This window comes from Chiloscyllium plagiosum, unplaced genomic scaffold, assembly GCF_037043375.1.
Source record: "Chiloscyllium plagiosum isolate Xiang-an unplaced genomic scaffold, Cpla_swu_hap1 HiC_scaffold_37, whole genome shotgun sequence".
In the NCBI taxonomy this organism is placed as follows: Eukaryota; Metazoa; Chordata; class Chondrichthyes; order Orectolobiformes; family Hemiscylliidae; genus Chiloscyllium; species Chiloscyllium plagiosum.
Window position 1 is genome coordinate 40427199 of NW_028270175.1, and position 15805 is coordinate 40443003.

General features: G+C 47.2%; 1 protein-coding gene and 1 long non-coding RNA gene across 15 annotated transcripts in view; one reads left to right on the forward strand and one right to left on the reverse strand.

The window, feature by feature from the left end:
• The first annotated feature begins 2841 nt into the window (after positions 1-2841).
• The window catches only part of hspg2 (heparan sulfate proteoglycan 2), a 530612-nt gene continuing 517648 nt past the window's right edge, over positions 2842-15805 (forward strand). For 7 of the 14 annotated variants that reach the window (XM_087980629.1, XM_087980631.1, XM_087980637.1 and 4 more), the window contains exon 1: positions 2842-3085. In XM_087980629.1, coding sequence (XP_087836755.1) covers positions 3017-3085 — 69 coding nt within the window. In that variant the 5' untranslated portion in view covers positions 2842-3016. The remainder of the gene's footprint in view (positions 3086-15805) is intronic. The other 7 variants (XM_087980639.1, XM_087980643.1, XM_087980640.1 and 4 more) reach the window with 2 other exon arrangements.
• On the reverse strand, positions 4541-6398 carry LOC148139801 (uncharacterized). Its single transcript, XR_015753531.1, has 3 exons — positions 6250-6398; positions 5669-5769; positions 4541-4676 (listed from the first exon to the last, which is right to left on the reverse strand). It is a non-coding gene; the product is annotated as an uncharacterized LOC148139801 (long non-coding RNA).

The following is a 15805-nucleotide window of genomic DNA, read 5'->3' on the forward strand; positions in this document are numbered from 1 at the left end:
TGAAAGATTGTCTAATGAGGAGAGATTGTGGAGACTGGGTCTGTATTCTCTAAAGTTTTGAATAATGCAAGGTGATTTCATTGAAATGTGCAGAATCCTTACAGGGCACAATAGTTTGGATGTAGAAGAAGGAAGAAAAATACACTGGCATTGGAGGCAGTCCAGAGAAGGCTCACTAGGTTGTTTCTGGAGAAGAGTTGAGTAGGTTGGGTATGTACTAATTGTAATTTAGGTAAAAACAATGACTGCAGATGCTGGAAACCAGATTCTGGATCAGTGGTGCTGGAAGAGCACAGCAATTCAGGCAGCATCCGAGGACAGGCAAAATCGACGTTTCGGGCAAAAGCCCTTCATCAGGAATAAAGGCAGAGAGCCTGAAGCATGGAGAGATAAGCTAGAGGAGGGTGGGGGTGGGAGAGAGTGGCATAGAGTACAATAGGTCAGTGGGGAAGGAGATGAAGGTGATAGGTCAGGGAGGAGAGGGTGGAGTGGATAGGTGGAAAAGGAGCTGGGCAGGTCGGACAAGTCCGGACAGGTCAGGGGATCGAGTTTCTGGAGGTTAGAAGCTAGGATGAGGTGGGGGAAGGGGAAATGAGGAAACTGTTAAAATCCACATTGATGCCCTGGGGTTGAAGTGTTCCGAGGCGGAAGATGAGGCGTTCTTCCTCCAGGCGTCTGGTGGTGAGGGAGCGGCGGTGGAGGAGGCCCAGCACCTCCATATCCTCGGCAGAGTGGGAGGGGGAGTTGAAATGTTGAGCCACTGGGCGATGTGGTTGATTGGTGCGGGTGTCTCGGAGATGTTCCCTAAAGCGCTCTGCTAGGAGGCGTCCAGTCTCCCCAATGTAGAGGAGACCGCATCGGGAGCAACGGATACAATAGATGATATTAGTGGATGTGCAGGTAAAACTTTGATGGATGTGGAAAGCTCCTTTGGGGCCTTGGATGGAGGTGAGGGAGGAGGTGTGGGCGCAGGTTTTACAGTTCCTGCGGTGGCAGGGGAAAGTGCCAGGATGGGAGGGTGGGTCGTAGGGGGGCGTGGACCTGACCAGGTAGTCACGGAGGGAACGGTCTTTGCGGTCTAATTGTAATTTAGACAGCTGAGAGGAGATCGTATAGAAATATATAAGATATTGTGTACAAAATATGCAAGGGCTGAACAGGGTAGATGCAGCAAAGTTGTATCCCTTTTGGGGAGAGTCTAGGACCATAGGGAATAATCAGACTAAGGGGTCATCCATTTAAAACTGAGATGAGAATATTTTTCTTAGTGTAGTGAATCTGTGCAGTAATCTTTCCAGCTAAGGACAGTCAAGTTGTGTCATCAGGTATATTCTTGGCTGTATTTTCTTTTTAATCAGTAAGAGACTCAAGGGTTACAGGGGAAAAGGCAGGAAAGTGGAATGAGGATTGTCAGATCAGCCAGGATCTCATTGGATGGCAGAACAGACTCGATGAACGACTTCTGCTTCTATGTCCCATGGTTGTGGAAGTTCAACCATTCAGCAGCTTCCAGAGAGACGTGTACAGATAAATGATTTGATTTATTATTATTGCATGTACCGAGAATGCATTCTTGATGAAAGGCTTATGCCCGAAACATCGATTCTCTTGCTCCTCGGATGCTGCCTGATCTGCTGTGCTTTTCCAGCAACACACTCTCGACTCTGATCTCCAGCATCTGCGGTTCTCAATTTCTCCTACAAGAGTCAGGCTATCATGTCGTGGCTTTATAAGGCTTTGGTTAAGCATTGCTCAGAGTATTGCATTCAATTCTGGTTGCATCATTACAGGAAGGACATGGAGGATGTGGACAAGGTACAGAAGAGGTTCACCAGGATACTGCCTGGATTACAGGGCATTGGCTATAAGGAGAGGCTTGAAAAACTTGGGTTGCTTTCTCTGGAGAGGCAGAGACTTGATAGAAGTCTATAAATTATGAGATGCTTGGTTGGGTTGACAGTCAAAATCTTTTTCCCAGAGTTGAAATGTGTAACATTGGGTGCATGTATTTCAGGTAAAAGGGAGCAAATTCAAAAGAGATGAGGGGGGAAAGTTTTTATACACAGAGTGTGGTTGGAGAAAGTGAGGACTGCAGATGCTGGAGAGTCAGAGTCAAAAAGTGTGGTGCTGGAAAAGCACAGCAGGTTAGGCAGCATCCGAGGAGCAGGAGAATTGTGTTTCGGGCACAAGCCTTTCAAGTAGGAGCCTGGAATGCAATGCCAGGAATACTGGTGGAGGCAGATACAGTAGGAGTTAAAGGGACTTTTAGGTACGTGTATGAATATGCAAGGAATGGAGGGATATGGCCAAAGGGATTAGATTAATTTGACATTCCTGTTCAGCACAACATTGTTCTGCACTGTATTGCTCTGTGTTATACAGTGAAAAGTATTGTTTTGTATGCTAACCAGAGAAATCAAACCTTATGTTAGTACACCAGGGTAATAGAACAGAATGTAGAATATAGTGTTACAGCTACAGAGATGGTGCAGCGAAAACTCAATTCTCATATATGAGAGATCCATTCACAACTCCAAATACAACATCAGGTAATGGCGTTAATGAGATGGGGAAGGGTGTGGGTAAATGGAGCTGGGTGAGTTTAATTTGGGATTATGGACTTGTTGGAGTGAAGGGTCTGTTTCTGTGCTGAACAGATTCCTGCCCCTCCTCCTCCTGTGTGGATTTTGTGAACTCCAGCTCCTGGAAGTCCATTCCGGGGAGTGGGAAGGAATCGGATCCGATCCTGGGGAAATCCAGGGAGAGTTTTAGTGAGGGCTCTGGGCAGAGCCCTAGCCCGAGCTCAGGCTGTGAGTGGAGGGAGGTTGTCGGCGAACTTTGTGCGGAAAAAAAAGTTGGACTGTCCCCTTCGGGCAGAGCAGGGACACGGCAGGGAGCGGCTCCACTCAAGGACTTTGACTGACTTTCTCCTCCCAGCCCCAGCCACCGATCACTGGGGAGACTTTTTTTAAGGGGGGAGAGAAGGAAAAGGGGGAAAAAAGAACCCTGAAGAGAAATGGGCCGGAGAAGAGTGTCGCTGCTTCACTGGCGGCTCCTCATCCAAGTTCTTGTCTTCTGCTTTTCTGTGAGTACAACTGTTCACCCCCCCCCCCCCCCCCAAAAGAAAACTTTTCCTTCGCTTTTTCTGGCGTTTCTCGGTAGATTTTGAGCGGAGTTTACGTGGCGCGGGAGGGCGACTTTCCTCAAACGAGGGGTCCAGCAGAAGTTCTCAAAAACTCCTGAGGAAGTTGGACAAACTCTCGGAGCTCGAGCCTGGTCGAGCAAGCACTTTAGGGTAACTCTCTCAGCTTGCACCTTTTCTGAATTGGCCCTAGATCCTTGGGTATATTTGTATGAAAGAGACTGAGAGAAAAAAAATGCTGCTTGCACAGTCTAATTTTATCCAGTCTGGAACTGTTGCCATGGCTTGAAACCTATTCATAGTTTCCTCTAAATCAGTCTGTCCATCTATCTCCTAGTTCTGTGTTATTTTTGCATCAATATGTTTGCAGCTTGAAAAGATGATTGTAACAAAAAAAAAATACTTTTAACCTGCAGGGCACTGGAAATTAAGTCAGGTCGTGAATTTGGATTGGAAAATGTGTTCAGATTGATGCACTTCATTCTGGGCTCTCAGAGTCACAATGCTCTTTATATTGGTCTTACTCAGAAGATTAAAGATTTAATGACATCTTGACACCCACCATCACCTCCTTTCCCATCCCAGCTAGGTACATTATAATCCAGGAGCATGCTATCTGCACCCATCATTGCACATTGGGGAAAGCTGGGTTAAAACTTTAATGTGGAGGAACTGGTGTTGGACTGGCATGGACAAAGTTAAAAATCATACAACACCAGGTTATAGTACAAAGAGTTTATTTGGAAGCAATAGTTTTTGGAGTGCTGCTCCTTTATCAGGTAACTGTGGAGCAGGACCATAAGGCACAGAATTTATAGCAAAAGATTACAGTGTCATGGCATGGTGTTGTGTGATTTTTTTTAAACTACAACTTTAAAGCCTGCTTCAGAATCCTGTTGGTTGATCTGGTTCTTCCAGCTGAATTGTGGTGCTGGTCTTTCATAACTTCTGCTCTTCCCCCTTCCCTTTTCCAATTGCAATGTTGGAGCAGATACAAGTCAAGCACAGGACATGTTGTAGGTCACGTTTTGGAAACCTGAAAAGTTGAGGCAAGCACTCTCTGTGGGTTGCTCCGTTGATGTGAATTGAAGCTTTGTGAGAAGTGTTTAAAACTCAGGACGATTTCTGGAAATAATGTGAATCCTGTTAAATCAGCTCTTTGGCAGAGTTGCAGCTCTGTTACACTGTTCCTTTATTATGTGACCAATGCTGCAGAAACCCTTTAGAAGTAATTTGAGAAAAGAGTGTGAAATCAGTATGCAGGTTAACTCTCCAGCTGGTAAGCGATCAGTCTTGCACGTCCTCACGTTTGTAGATTTGAACTCTGCTCTTGGATTGGTCTCTGTTAGTGGAGCAAGGGGTCTCTCTTTTAGTTTCTGTGACCCTTTGAGGCAGAGGAGGGGTTGGGCAGTGAGCAATGATTATGGTTCTGTGATTTTGAATCTGGAAACTGGATGGGTTTGGCCTGGATTTGAAGTTGCTGTCATCATCTTATGTTCAACGACACTGACATGGATGAGTGTAGGGATTCTGACTGCAGTGGATCAAAACACACATTAGACATGTCAGCCCCGCATCTCTTCATTGGCTTCAATGATGAGGAAATGCAGGTGAGGCCAGTGATAGGTCTGACCTGCATGCACTTACTCACTCCTATCGGTGTTGGAAGTGGGCCCTTTTTGTTTATTCTTTCATTGGATCTGGGCACCGCTGGGTAAATGCTCTCGAGAAGTTGGTACTGGAGTGCTTTCCTATATCTCTATTGCTGTATATTCTCCGATAGGATCAGACATTTTGTTGCTGTGCAGGCATGTGGCTGGTGCAAGTGCACTGGTGCCTGGACCATGAGTCACTGCCTCTAATGGATGTGGGATGGAGGTTGTTACCTTTTTATTCAAATTGACAGGCCATCAGGTAAATCCCTGCAGTCTGCCTATCTGGTCTTCAGACAACAATGTAAAAACCCTGACTGAAATCTGGAACAAACTGTGGTGCTCTATCAACTCCCCAACCCTCTACTTTGACCTTTTTGTTATAATCTCCATGGCTGACCCTTCTCCAGCAGATGCCTGACCTCTCCTTTACCATCTGGACAGCCAGATCATCTGGTGGATTATGTTTTGTTTAGCACAGGCTCACTCACATTTGTCATATCTAGCAATTGCCTCAGTCTTGTCTCTCTCCTTGGTGATACGATCCAAGGGATAAGATTGGATTTGACCCGCCCACTGGTGATGTTCGGCGTGATCCCCCCCCCCCCCCCCCCACCTCCCTCCACCTCTCGACAGCTGTACTTGAATCATTATCCAACACCAACAGTGGAAGCTTTCTCTGGCTCATTATTGGAAAGGCTGATGTTGGCATAATGGCCCTGCTCATCTCATGTCTGCTGTTTAATCCATTCCATTCTCTGGCCACTCTTGCACTGAACTAGATTGTTTGTGAACTTGCTATCTGCTGAGCTTCAAACTCTTGGTAACCTCCATCTCTTACACACTTAACATCTACCTTCAGAACATTACGTACCTTCAGAATATTACGTTGACTTTGCACCAACCTCTGCCAAAAGACTGCCTCCTTTCGTTATGCCTATCCTGATTGCTGGACCGTTCTCCTCGGAATTTCACCTGTAATCCAATTTGAGAAGATGTGAACATGTCTGGTGGTTAGAATGGGAGGAGGACTCAAGGTTGTAGGGTTAGAGAACATTACAGAGAAAGGAAGGGATAAAGGTCATGGAAGGGCTTGAAAATGAGGATAAGAATTCCAAAATGGAGACATTGATCAACAGGCAGTCGTTGGTCAGGGGGCACAAGGGTAAGAAATGAACAGTATTCTGTAACAGTTAGGTTCCTGTGGTTAGACATCTGTAAGGTCAACCTGTCATGGAGATAGAGAAGGGATAATCGCAGCGACTGACGTTGTCAGTCTTTTCATTGTAATTTAAAGTCCACACTGGTCTGATTTGAAATGAAATGGTAATAAGAGAAAAAGAGCGAATGGAAAAAAAACTAAAAGTGATAAAAATTAAATGACAAAATAACTGTGACTTGTGTGTACATTAATTAGGTTGAAGAATCACAAGAATGTCATTATCTTCAACTTACATCGTGCGGAATGTATTGTTCCTTTTCAAAACCAAGTGCCTTGAGGTGCTGTCCTGGGTTAATTGCTCTGCTTTGTCTGGTGTTCTGCTCTACAGCTGACACACATGCTTGAGGTTTGACTCTTGGTCTTATTGTGTCAACTGGCTTCAGTGATGCTGACCAGTGCTTTCGGCCAGAGGCAGTGTGTCAGAAATGGGAAGAAGAGAGTTACAGCAAGTGATTCCACTTGAAAGTATGTACACAGGCACATGAGGTGAGGACAGGATTGAACATGCTTTGTACATTTAATGCCTCGCTTTGGCTGTTAAACAAAGAGGTGCTGGCAGATAACGTTCAGTGCAGAGAAGTATGAAGTGGTTCATTTTGGTAGGAAGAGCATGGAGAAACAATATAAATTAAAGGATGTAACTCTTAAAAGGAGTGCAGGATCAGAGCACCTGGGTGTTTTTGTGTATTAGTCACTTAAATGTACAGGCTGAGAGCACAGTTTATAAAACACATCTGTGCCATATCCTCATATAATCCCTACAGTGTGGAAGCAGGCCATTTAGCCCGTTGACTCCATACTGACCCTCTGATGAGCACCCCCCAGACTCCTACCCGATCCTTTTGTATCATAGCTAATCTACCTAATCTAGACATCCCTGGATATGATGGGCAAGTTAGCATGTCCAGTGCACCTAACCTGTACATCTTTGGACTGTGGAAGGAAACCTGAGAAAACATGGGGAGGACGTGCAAACTCCACACAGTTGCCCGAGGCTGGAATTGAACCCGGGTCCCTGGTGCTGTGAGGCAGCAATGCTCACCATTGTGTTACCTCCAAAGCTTCATTTATGTGGGTATAGAGTATACAAGGAATGATGCTGAACTTGTATAAGACACTAGTTCACCCTCAGTTGGAGTATTGTGTGTAGGTCTAGCAATCATACTTTAGGCTGGATGTGAAGTCATTGGAAGGAGTGCAGAAAAGAATGACAAGGATGGTTCCATCAATGAAGAACTTCAGATAGATTGGAGAAGTTGGGGCTGTTTTTCTTGGAGAAGGAATGATGGAGAGGAGATCTGACAGAGGTAAGCAAAATCATGAGGTGTTTAGACAAGGTGGAAGGGGACAAGCTACTCCCATTTGTGACAGAAGAGATTTCAGTAACAAAAGGAAGCAAACATGAAGTGAAGAGTCATCTAGACTCAAAGTTAGCTTGCTCTCTCTCCATGGATGCTGCCTGACCCGCTGTGATCTCCAGTAATTTTTTGTTTTCAGTTCAGATTCCAGCATCTGCAGTAATTTGCTCCTGTACAAGGTGAGGAAAACCTCTTTCAGAAAGCGAGTATTTAGCAACTGAAAGAACTGTGAATGCTGGGAATCAGAAATTAAAACAGAAATTGCTGGAAAAGCTGAGCAGGTCTGGTAGCATCTATGAAGCCAAATCAGAGTTAACGTTTCAGGTCCAGCGACTTTTCCTACGAGGGAGTATTTAGGGTTTGACATGCACTGCCTGAGGGTGCAATGGAGACAGATTCAATTGAGAAATTCAAAGAGGAATTTGACTTCCCCTTGGGGGACAACAAGGGGAATGGCACTCAGTGAATTGCTCATTCGGGGAGCCATTATGAAGCAATGGGCCAAACAATAGTCTCCTGTGCACTGTAACCATTCTGTGATCCTGGAGTTGGACCAGATCCTCAGCATGTCCAGCTTCATGTAAGGGAGGGAGGAAGCCACTCGTATCATCTCACAGGGCCTTTGACACTCTGTGCTGCAGGATGTTCTTTTGGAAGTTACAGCAACTGAATCTTTCTTCCTAAGCTGCAGTCTTTTTAGAAAGGCTGATTTTATTGTACAAAGTGTCCAATGATTGTGGGTTAGTTGGTGCGTGCACCATGAAGACCTGCTGAGAACAGAAATGGACTATTCAGCTCCTCCAGCCTGTTTTCACATTCTGCTAACTCATGTCTGAAAGACTCTCGCATTCAAATACCAGACTGCTAGTATGCATGTCCCTGACAGGGTGGGAAGTTGTTCTTCCAAAGATTAGGGCTATCTTCAGATGCCATTTCCATGGTGAATGATTGTATCCACTTGTGTTGGCAAACCCTGACTTGGACTGAACTGGAACTAGGCCAGTGAGTCTCAATTCTGTTGTGGGCAAAGTCTTAGAGAGAATTGTAAGGGATAGGATTTATGAACATCTGGATAGGAATAATGTGATCAAGGATAGTCAGCATGGTTTTGTGAAGGGCAGGTCATGCCTCACAAACCTTATTGAATTCTTTGAGAAGGTGACTAAGGAGGTAGACGAGGGTAAAGCGGTAGATGTGGTTTATATGGATTTTAGTAAGGCTTTTGATAAGGTTCCCCATGGTAGGCTACTTCAAAAAATACGGAGGTATGGCATTGAGGGTGAGTTGGAGGTTTGAATTAGGAATTGGCTGTTTGGAAGAAGACAGAGGGTAGTAGTTGATGGTAAAGGTTCATCTTGGAGTGCAGTTACTAGCGATGTTCCGCAAGGATCTGTTTTGGGACCATTGCTGTTTGTCATTTTTATAAATGACCTGGAGGAGGGGCTAGAAGGTTGGGTGAGCAAGTTCGTGGATGATACAAAAGTCAGTGGAGTTGTTGACAGTGAGGAAGGATGCGTCAGGTTACAGCAGGATATAGATAAGTTGCAGAGCTGGGCAGAAAGGTGGCAAATGGAGTTCAACGTAGGTGATTCACTTTGGTAAGAGTAACAAAAAGATGCGGTACTGGGCTAATGGTCGGATACTTGGTAGTGTGGATGAGCAGAGGGATCTTGGTGTCCGTGTACTCAGATCTATGAAAGTTGCCACCCAGGTAAATAGTGCGGTGAAGAAGGCATATGGCGTACTGGCTTTTATTGATAGAGGAATTGAGTTCCGAGCCCTGAGGTCATGTTGCAGTTGTATAAGACTCTGGTGCGGCCGCATCTGGAGTATTGTGTGCAGTTTTGGTCGCCATACTATAGGAGGAATGTGGAGGCACTGGAACGGAGGAGGTTTACCAGGATGTTGCCTGGTATGGTAGGAAGATCGTATGAGGAAAGGCTGAGGAACTTGGGGCTGTTTTCATTAGAGAAAAGAAGGTTTGGGGTGACTTGATAGAGGTGTACAAGATGATTAGGGGTTTAGATAGGCTTGACCGTGAGAACCTTTTTCCACGTATGGAGTCAGCTATTACGAGGGGGCATAGCTTTAAATTAAGGGGTGGTAGGTATAGGACACATGTTAGGGGTAGATTCTTTACTCAGCGAGTCGTGAGTTCATGGAATGCCCTGCCAGTAGCAGTGGTAGACTCTCCCTCTTTATGGGCATTTAAGCGGGCATTGGATAGGCATATGGAGGATAGTGGGCTAGTGTAGGTTAGGTGGGCTTGGATCGGCGCAACATCGAGGGCCAAAGGGCCTGTACTGCGCTGTATTTTTCTATGTTCTATGGAACAGGACTGTATTTGCAGATAGTATGGAATCGCAGATTTCAGGGTGGTGTGTTCTGGAGATACCAGGATCATACCTAATCCCTCTAGAAAATGAAAGGGCATCAACACACACACTATTCAGTCTGAGAACTGTCTTGTTTTAGTTGAGAGAGCAGGATTAATACAGCAATAAGACACTAAATTTTTCTGAATTATCTGTAGGTGTAAAATTCTTAAACCTGTCCTTATTCTCACAATGTCAGGTCACAAAACGTATATAATTTGGGAAAGACCATGTCATCATGTCTCTCTTTGTCTCCAATCCCTGTAGAGTTAAGACTGTAAAGGGTGTCAGCAGAAGAATTAGATAAGTTGCCAGAGCGCAGGTACATTGTGCTAAGGCTGGATTGGAATTAATGCTGAGGATTGTGAATATGGTGGCTAATGTGTGTGTGTGTGTGTGTGTGTGTGTGTGTGTGGACGCTATCAGACCTGATTGGTGCAGAAAGGATTGATCAGCATGTGCAGTCTGTAAGTTGATTGTGAGTAGAGTGACCTTAATAAAACGATGCTTCAATACAATGTGGTATACGTCATATTTTAATCACAGCTCACAAATGAAGGTGAAGCCCTCAGGACTTGTTTGCACAGTCCATGAATACCCATTTGGTCTTACAGAACTTGAGTATTGCTGGGGAAAAAAAAATGCATTTTGTTGAAACTTTTCATTTTGCAATCATCAGAACAAATTTGTAAGAATGCTGATACAAGGGGAAAAGCATAATCCATGCTATGTGAGAGGAGAATTTTGATTAGTTTTCCATTGGTAGTACCATTGCCATGATAAGTGCAAGAATCAATGATTGCCAGTTAATTGCCAGGTTTTGTTTACATTTTATTGAAAAAGTCATCTTTCCTAATTTAAAATTGTTCATCAACACTCCAAATCTATGAAATGAGTCACTGGGCCATTGCTTGTGATCCAGCATGGTGGTCGAAGCAGAGATTAGGAGAAGCCTGAAGTACAAGTTGTTTGCCTACACTTGGTCTGTAACTTGCTGGGTTTTCTGTAAAGGAATAGTAAATAATACTTTCATCGAAACTCCAGTAAAATCTGTATAACTTAAAGGTTTGGAAGGAGGTAAGAGATTAGATTATTGGAGGTGAGCAAATAGCTTTGCGATTACCATTGAGTTCCAGGCGATCATTAAGCTGTTGTGAAGGTTGAGCTTTTGAAAAATTAACAGCACAAGTATTTGTATTTGAAGCAAATTAGTCAAACTACAAATAGTCTGCCAGCACCTTGGTAGCAATGTAGCTGGGCTTTTAACTGAACTTCCTGTGGGACTGTACTCAGCATTAGCTTTTGTTCTGCAGGAGACATATACAAGGAGAATTCTGTCTTTACAGTGTTTACATTGCTAGTCTGCCGAAAAAAGATTGTTTCTATATTGCCTTGTGCTTAATTGGGAATTGTTATGTAGCTTAGAGTGGAAAAGGATGCCATTCAACCCATCATGTGTACTTGCACTTTTTTTCCAGACTGTAACAACTCAACACACATAAGAATATCTTTCCTCCTCTTCCCTCAATATTACCTTGATCTGATTCTGTTGCCAAGCATCTCTTGAAACATTTATTGTTTACAGAAATGAAATGTTTATAATTTTTGTTTTATATCCCGTAGCTGCAGCTAAAGAATGGAAGCTAATTATAGCATGACTTTAGGAAATGATATCAAAGAAAATTATATGCTTAGAAATTAAGTTTGCTTCAGATTTATGTTCAGCTAATTGTTCTTTGGTTCTAATGATGCCTTTTTTAAGGTCAATTTATTGCAGTATTTTCCTGCTTGATGAATCCAGAATGTTCCTAACATTGACTAATGCCACCTAATTGCATTGGTTATTCCCTCATCTGACTGAGTAGGCACCTCTGCAAGCCTCCACCCTCCTCCTCCAACCCTTGGCGCTCTTGCTTTACGTTTTACTCAATTTTTGGCCGCGATAAAAGGTTCAGTTTTTTTGGCTATGTGTTGCTGTTCCGTCAGCAGTCAGCACTGTGCGGGTGAGAGCTGCTGTGTCCTTGGCCTGAGTGCACAAACCCAGGCACTGTGTCCCAGGCATTCCACAGCCTTGAGATCAGAGGAAGGATAGGGTTTGCCTGAAAGGAAAGCTGTAATGCCTAAAGAAACATGATAGGGAAGAGTTCAGGAAACTGAAGTCAAGGATTCTGTCACCTGGCCAGACGTGTTCAGACTTAAATTAAGCCTGTGTGCCACAGAATATTGTCTGAGATTGTGCAGTGAATTTACAGACACCACAATAAGTGCTTATTATGCCCTGGGGCTGTTTTAAAGTTGGAACATATTACATTTTGGAAGCTCTTTTTTATTAAATTAATTTCAGAGGAGAGTAGATGAAACAAGAGTGATGTAATTTAGGGTTCAAATTGAAGGCAAAGAAAATGACAAATTAATTCTGAGCTTTAGAGACAGAAAGGGCCAGTGTGTTGTACAAAGTTACTTTTAATTGTTTGTTTCATGGGCTGTGCGTGTCATTGGCAAGGCTAGCATTTGCTGCCCATCTCGAACTGTCCTTGACATGAAAATAGAGAGTTGCCGACTCTGCTGAGTAAGGATCTTCACAGGGATGTTAGGAAAAGAGGTCCAAGATTTTGACCCAGTGACAGAAATTTGATAATGTACCAAGACAAATTGTGTGGGTCTTGGGGCAATCCTGTCACAACCCTCCACACGGCAGTAATCCCCAGCACTGTCACCCCCACAACACACTGCAGTAATCCCCAGCACTGTCACCCCCACTCCACACTGCAGTAATCCCCAGCACTGTCACCCCCACTCCGCACTGCAGTAATCCCCAGCACTGTCACCCTCACTCCACACTGCAGTAATCCCCAGCACTGTCACCCTCACTCCACACTGCAGTAATCCCCAGCACTGTCACCCCCACAACACACTGCAGTAATCACCAGCACTGTCACCCCCACTCCACACTGCAGTAATCCCCAGCACTGTCACCCTCACTCCACACTGCAGTAATCCCCAGCACTGTCACCCCCACTCCACACTGCAGTAATCCCCAGCACTGTCACCCCCACTCCACACTGCAGTAATCCCTAGCACTGTCATCTCCCCACCACACTGCAGTAATCCCCAGCACTGTCACCCCCACTCCACACTGCAGTAATCCCCAGCACTGTCACCTCCCCTCCACACTGCAGTAATCCCCAGCACTGTCATCCCCACTCCACACTGCAGTAATCCCCAGCACTGTCACACCCGCCTCCACACTGCAGTTATCCCCAGCACTGTCACCCCCACTTCACACTGTAGTAATCCCCAGCACTGTCACCTCCCCCTCCACACTGCAGTAATCCCCAGCACTGTCGCCCCCACTCCAACTGCAGTAATCCCCAGCACTGTCATCCCCACTCCACACTGAAGTAATCCCCAGCACTGTCATCCCCACTCCACACTGCAGTAATCCCTAGCACTGTCACACCCCCCTCCACACTGCAGTTATCCCCAGCACTGTCACCCCCACTCCACACTGCAGTAATCCCCAGCACTGTCACCCCCACTCCACACTGCAGTAATCCCCAGCACTGTCACACCCCCTCTCCACACTGCAGTAATCCCCAGCACTGTCACTCCCCTCTACACTGCAGTAATCCCCAGCACTGTCAGCCCCAAACACACTGCAGTAATCCCCAGCACTGTCACCCCCACTCCACACTGCAGTAATCCCCAGCACTGTCACCCCCCCTGCACACTGCAGTAATCACCAGCACTGTCACCCCCCCTGCACACTGCAGTAATCACCAGCACTGTCACCCCCACAACACACTGCAGTCATCCCCAGCACTGCCGCCCCCACTCCACACTGCAGTAATCCCCAGCACTGTCACCCCCCCTCCACACAGCAGTAACCCCCAGCACTGTCACCTCCTCTCCACACTGCAGTAATCCCCAGCACTGTCACCCTCCCTCCACACTGCAGTAATCCCCAGCACTGTCACCTTCCCTCCACACTGCAGTAATCCCCAGCACTGTCACCCCCACAACACACTGCAGTAATCCCCAGCACTGTCACCCCCCCTCCACACTGCAGTAATCCCCAGCACTGTCACCCCCACTCCACACTGCAGTAATCCCCAGCACTGTCACACCACCCTCCACACTGCAGTAATCCCCAGCACTGTCACCTCCCCTCCACACTGCAGTAATCCCCAGCACTGTCACTCCCACTCCACACTGCAGTAATCCCCAGCACTGCCACACCCCCCTCCACACTGCAGTTATCCCCAGCACTGTCACCCCCACTCCACACTGCAGTAATCCCCAGCACTGTCACACCACCCTCCACACTGCAGTAATCCCCAGCACTGTCACCTCCCCTCCACACTGCAATAATCCCCAGCACTGTCACCCCCACTCCACACTGCAGTTATCCCCAGCACTGTCACCCCCACTCCACACTGCAGTTATCCCCAGCACTGTCACCCCCACTCCACACTGCACTAATCCCCAGCACTGTCACCCCCACTCCACACTGCAGTAATCCCCAGCACTGTCACCCCCACTCCACACTGCAGTAATCCCCAGCACTGTCACCCCCACTCCACACTGCAGTAATCCCCAGCACTGTCACTCCCCTCCACACTGCAGTAATCTCCAGCACTGTCACTCCCACTCCACACTGCAGTAATCCCCAGCACTGTCATCCCCACTCCACACTGCAGTAATCCCCAGCACTGTAACCTCCCCCTCCACACTGCTCTAATCCCCAGCACTGTCACACCCCCCTCCACACTGCAGTAATCCCCAGCACTGTCACACCCCCCTCCACACTGCAGTTATCCCCAGCACTGTCACCCCCACTCCACACTGCAGTAATCCCCAGCACTGTCACACCACCCTCCGCACTGTCACACCACCCTCCACACTGCAGTAATCCCCAGCACTGTCACCTCCCCTCCACACTGCAGTAATCCCCAGCACTGTCACCCCCACCCCACACTGCAGTTATCCCCAGCACTGTCACCCCCACTCCACACTGCAGTAATCCCCAGCACTGTCACACCACCCTCCACACTGCAGTAATCCCCAGCACTGTCACCTCCCCTCCACACTGCAGTAATCCCCAGCACTGTCACTCCCACTCCACACTGCAGTAATCCCCAGCACTGCCACACCCCCCTCCACACTGCAGTTATCCCCAGCACTGTCACCCCCACTCCACACTGCAGTAATCCCCAGCACTGTCACACCACCCTCCACACTGCAGTAATCCCCAGCACTGTCACCTCCCCTCCACACTGCAATAATCCCCAGCACTGTCACCCCCACTCCACACTGCAGTAATCCCCAGCACTGCCACACCCCCCTCCACACTGCAGTTATCCCCAGCACTGTCACCCCCACTCCACACTGCAGTAATCCCCAGCACTGTCACACCCCCTCTCCACACTGCAGTAATCCCCAGCACTGTCACTCCCCTCCACACTGCAGTAATCCCCAGCACTGTCACACCCCCCTCCACACTGCAGTAATCTCCAGCACTGTCACCCCCACTCCACACTGCAGTAATCTCCAGCACTGTCACCCCCCCTGCACACTGCAGTAATCACCAGCACTGTCACCCCCCCTGCACACTGCAGTAATCACCAGCACTGTCACCCCCACAACACACTGCAGTAATCCCCAGCACTGTCACCCCCACTGCACACTGCAGTAATCCCCAGCACTGTCACCCCCCCTCCACACAGCAGTAACCCCCAGCACTGTCACCCCCCCTCCACACTGCAGTAATCCCCAGCCCTGACACCCTCCCTCCACACTGCAGTAATCCCCAGCACTGTCACCTTCCCTCCACACTGCAGTAATCCCCAGCACTGTCACCCCCACAACACACTGCAGTAATCCCCAGCACTGTCACCCCCCCCTCCACAGAGCAGTAACCCCCAGCACTGGCACACCCCCTCCACATTGCAGTAATCCCCAGCACTGTCACCCTCCCTCCACACTGCAGTAATCCCCAGCAATGTCCTCCCCCACTCCACACTGTAGTAATCCCCAGGACTGTCACCTCCCCTCCA